At 44.5% G+C, this 4,891-nt stretch overlaps 1 protein-coding gene across 1 annotated transcript in view; it reads left to right on the forward strand.

Moving 5' to 3' along the window:
• The window catches only part of SLC6A14 (solute carrier family 6 (amino acid transporter), member 14), a gene marked incomplete at its 5' end in the record, with an annotated part of 13,616 nt that extends 12,927 nt beyond the window's left edge, over nucleotides 1-689 (forward strand). Inside the window, one exon of the mRNA XM_010184668.1 lies at nucleotides 540-689. Coding sequence (XP_010182970.1) covers nucleotides 540-689 — 150 coding nt within the window. The remainder of the gene's footprint in view (nucleotides 1-539) is intronic.
• Nucleotides 690-4,891: the final 4,202 nt, after the last annotated feature.

Here is a 4,891-nt window from a genome sequence, read left to right on the forward strand (position 1 = left end):
CCTTCTCAAAAAGAAGAAAGTACTTTGTTACTATGTTCAGTACTTTGATCTGTTCATTAACTGGATTTTAGACCAAAAGACACCTCTGGTAGTTGCATCAGAGGCAAATTTACCCTGCTGTGTTCTGATAAGAAGGTAGAGTCTAATTCTCTGGGAGTGCACCACACATGTAAGAGTGATTTCCATGTTTCCATGGTTTTTGTTGTTATTCCAGTTGCTTTAAATTCTCTGAAGAATTTCTATCACTCTCTATCCCTGTACCATTTTCTGGAGTTTCCTCACAGAAATGAGCAAGTGCAAGATCTGAGATCTCTTGCCAAGCTTTGCCAGAGGCCTGTTGGTCATGGCTTTCCATGCTTGTTTGACTTCAGTGTCCAGAATCTGCTGAATTCAAATACATTTGAAATGATTTTTAAAAAACCAGACAAACAACAACTTCAGTGATTTGTTTGCCATTTGTTGAGTTACAGCTTTACTGAGCTTGAACAATAGCCCAGACTAAAGTAAGACATCAAATGCCTCTTGTTTTCTCTTTCCAGCGCATTGTAAGCTGCTGCAAGCCTGCGGCAAACTGGGGTCCCTATCTGGAGTGTCACCGAGGAGAAAGATACAGCCATGTTGTAGATCCAAAGAAGGAAAAGGAACACGAGATTCCTACTGTGTCTGGCTTCGTATACACTCAAAAATGAGATGGCCATTTGGATGACAATTTTTTAACGTGCGGGTTTTTTTGTGTTTTTTTTTCTTTAACTATTAGAAAGTGACAATGCAAAACAACGGGAAGAAGCAGCAAATCAACCCTCTTGCCCTTCAAAACCCCCAAATGAAAGTGAGCCATATTATTTATTTTTAGTGCTGTATGTCTGGGGAGGAACAGGTAAATTAGACTCTGAGGACTCCCCAGATATTTTAGTTGAGAGGGCAGGAAAATGCATTGCAGGCTCCCCAGGCTGATGGACTGGGCATGCTTAATCCCATCCAACCAGTATCCAGCTGGACTGCAGATACAGGTGTGGAAGAGAACAAAGACACATTCTGGTGCTCCCCAGCAACAGGGAACTTGAGCCAAAAGATGCTGAGCTTGCATGCCCCGATGTGCTACCGGCAGTTACTGCCTTCGGCTGCGCTTTGCCATCCACAGTAGCGTGCAGTCGGCAGAGGGCTGAATGGGTGCGCTGCTGCCTGGCACTGTAGCTCGGGAAACAAGAATGATTTTACTCTGGCTAAGTCTTGCTCAGTGCTGTGAGACTGCTCAGGATTTGATGTTGACTACAGTGTGCGTGCGTTTTGTCTGTGCATCGAAATATTGAGTGGCAAAAATGGCCATCACAGGAAATAAGACCTTAACGTGGTGAAAAGCAATGGACGTTTTTTCTATTTCTCATTATTCCCCTTGGGATCCCCGAAGAGCCATCTTTGTGTCATGCCCCATGCTCAGCATTCATCTGTCTATAGTTCAAAAGTCCTGTTTTTCGATATTTTGTCCTTAGGCTCTACAGAATGAAATAGTAATGATTGATTTCTGGTGCATTTGCTTTCCTACACTCACCAAGGCTTTACCTTTCAGTTAGTTTTCTGCATCTTTCACTCAGGCTTGGGTTTTCCCTTTCAAAGAAGACCCAAAGTGGTTTTTAAAGATTCAAACAGTGTTATCAACATTGTGGTAGAGCTAAAAGAAGCAGAACTTTACCCCAAGTGAAGGTTACAACTGCCTTGTAGTGCTGTTCCTCCAAAATTTCAGAATTAATGAGATTATTGAAAAGTTTGGATGTTTGTAATGCATTTGGGAACACGGACTTACACTTTTACCTAGCCAGGAGGGGGTTAGGTTAAGAGAACCTGACTTCACTTGTATTACAAGTGAATTCCTGATAAAGAAAAAAAGACCTATGGATTGAATGAATACATTTTGTGCGCTGAGGAATGTCTCTCTTACTTGATAATGGTTCCTTGCAAACAACACAGCAAGGTTTCTAGCTGTCTCAGGGCTTTGTCACTGACTCTGGACATGAAGGAGTATGGATAGTGGCTTGTTGCCCAAGCTGCATAACTCGGTGTATGTTTTATACTGGTATTTTTGTGACAAATCAACACTGTATGGCAAATAAAATGTGATTTTCTGTTTTTAATGGTTTTGGAGCTGGAAAATGAGATTTCAGCCTTTTGTATGGAGTTGGGAGGAGGCAGTTGGTGGGAAGTAGCACCAACCCTTCTGTGATCCTAAGCCTTTGGGAAATTAAACTGGAAAGATTCAACCTCCAGGAAGCCTTTTATTATAGAAGTTAGGATCTAGTGCAATAGCCCTGTTTAGGAGCAGGCTCAGAAAATACAGAGTAATTGAGTAGGAATTTATAAAAATTCCTGTGGGATTAGGGCCTGTAACAGAAGCTGATGAAAAGGACCATTTTCCTGCATTCCAGCTGCTCTAGGGTCATGGTCTAGACATGAACCAGCAGAAAACAGTGCTGTCACTGGCCCTGATGTGTGGAGAGGCTGGGAGCAGGAGGGAGGCCGAGCTGCAACGCTGTGATGATGCTCATCCCCCAGTGCAGCATTTCATACCTGGGAATGCGCTGGCTCTGCGATGGAGGGAGAAGTTAGTCAAGTAACAAGTGAGAGTGCTCCAGGAGATGGTGGGAAGCAGGCTGGCCAAACCAGCTTCAGAAAAAATCTGAGAAAGTTTTAGCAAAAGAGATGCTGAAGACTAATACCAGCCATCTACTGCCCTGTGGGAAGCCCCTGCTGCTGCACGCAGCATTCCTTTGAGGCTACTTCTGCTCTGGACTTGTCTTACGGGCTTCTAGGAGCTCTTTTCATGCTGTTGCACTACCAAAGCCTCCTAGAAGAGCAACAGAAGACAATTTCTCAAGGGCTGGGAATCCAATTTTGGTACTCTCTCCTTTCTTCAAGCTAAGAAGATCCCCCAGTTCTGAAGGAGAGGTTTGCTCTCCTGGCAGAGCTGGTATCTGTATGTCCAACATCTTCCCAGTACACCCAGTTTCTGTTGCTCTCTTTGGATGAGCTGACTGCTGGCATTTGCTGAGGAATCTCCAAAGAGCATTTAGGAGTTGGCATTCATATTCCTCACCTGTCACAGCTCTGGCCCAGCAACCAAGGTTGTTCAGTAGCCCCTGAGGGCTACATGAAGAAGTGGTGTCCCTTGATGCTGCTCTGAAGGAACAATGGACCCAGCAGACCAGGGTGTATTCCTCACCCACCCTGGTGCTCATCATCCTGGTGTTTGCTGGGTTGAAATATCGGCAGTGCCACCCAGTGCAGCGTATCTGCTGAGGGAGGATGCTTTGTGCTGAGCAGTGGTTGAAATGCCTGGGGTTTGCATTTTTTTACTTTGAGGATTTTAAAAAATCAAGGATTCTGCTTTAGATCAAGCTAAACAGGAATGAAAGAAAAACTCTTGGAAAAAGTAGAAGTGTAAAAGAAGTGACATTTGGTTTGGGTTGGCTCAAAACTCAGGTAGGTTTAAGTTGGGAAAGAGCATAAAGACAGTGCCGTTCCAAAAAGCCACATCTATAATATGGAAACATCTTAATAGAAGTATTTCAACTGACATTTCTATATGTGTGTAAAGCGAGTAGTGAGGGCCAAGCTTATGAAAGCAAAGTGAAAACCCCGAAGTTATTTCTGTTACAGAGGCTGTTCATAAGCATGAGGTAAAAATTAAAAAAAAAGAAAATATTATTTGATGGTGCACTGGCCTTCAGAGAGCAGCGTCTGCTCGTGCCTGCTTCTCTGCTCCCAGCACGCGCAGGGTGGGCATTTGCAAGGGGTTGGCACAGAAAAGATGGAAAGCTGGTGAAAAAGAGGGCTAGCTGGTGCGCCTGTGTGGTTTCAAGCCAAGTGTCACAACAGTGATATGGTTGTCCTGTTGTAGCCACTCTCACCTCTGCAAGCTGGAGGTGAGCATGAGTTATCTCTGGTTGTCCCAGTAAGTGGACCGATTCACCTCTGCACTGCAATTTTGGGACACCTTGTGCACCTCCACTCCCAAGTCCCCAGAGTTCAGCTGAGCCTCACCCTGTTCTTGTTCTCTGTGCCTGTGGATGATGGGGCCTTGTTGAGATGTCCTGTTTCCAACTTCAATTCTACTTTTTTTTTGTAGTTAGAGGCATCAGCATGGACCCAGAAGCAGCACGCATGTTTTTAATTGAAGGCTTTGTTTTCTTGTTTCAGCTTTAAATCTAGTTTTCCATAATTTTGCAGGTCTATGGGCTTTGTGTCATTCTTTGGCATCAGATCCATGGCAGTGGCTTGTTTGACGGGGGTGCCATAGCACCACAGACGGCCTCCAAGGGATGTGGCATCTGCCACACCGTTGGAGGGTGACTGTTTGAAGAGGGATGAATGAGAAGGTACCAGTGTGTGAGCAGAGCTGACTGGCTGCGTGGGACTGAGGAGGAGATTGCACAGCTTATCTGTTGAAGGCAAAAACATGTCTTTCCTGTGAGTTGCCTTTTGAACAGGGTGAGAATGCTCTGCAAAGTCTGATCTGGCAGAAATCCAAAAATATTCAAACCAAAACTGGTCTTGAAACAAATAAATTAATATTCGCTGGCCCCAAAGAAATTACTGGGGCAAAAGGTACTGATGGAAGCCAAACAAAGTCAGGCTGACTGAGTGCACAGTCACAGCTACTAAAAGAAGGTTTTCTTCCCCAATAAAACAATCTCAAGAAGGCTTGAGATAACTTTCTTGAACTGATTTACCGGTCTGTGATAATTCTGATCGTTACAAAAGAGTAAAACTGCACCTCACTGAAGCATGGACCCAGCACGGAGGTGAAATGGACATGTGCATCTTGAACAAGATGTGCAGCTCCCTCGGCGCGAAAGGCAGAGCAGAATTGAAGAGGTACAGAGAAAGCACCAAATAC

This window comes from Mesitornis unicolor, unplaced genomic scaffold, assembly GCF_000695765.1.
Source record: "Mesitornis unicolor isolate BGI_N332 unplaced genomic scaffold, ASM69576v1 scaffold15065, whole genome shotgun sequence".
NCBI lineage: Eukaryota > Metazoa > Chordata > Aves > Mesitornithiformes > Mesitornithidae > Mesitornis > Mesitornis unicolor.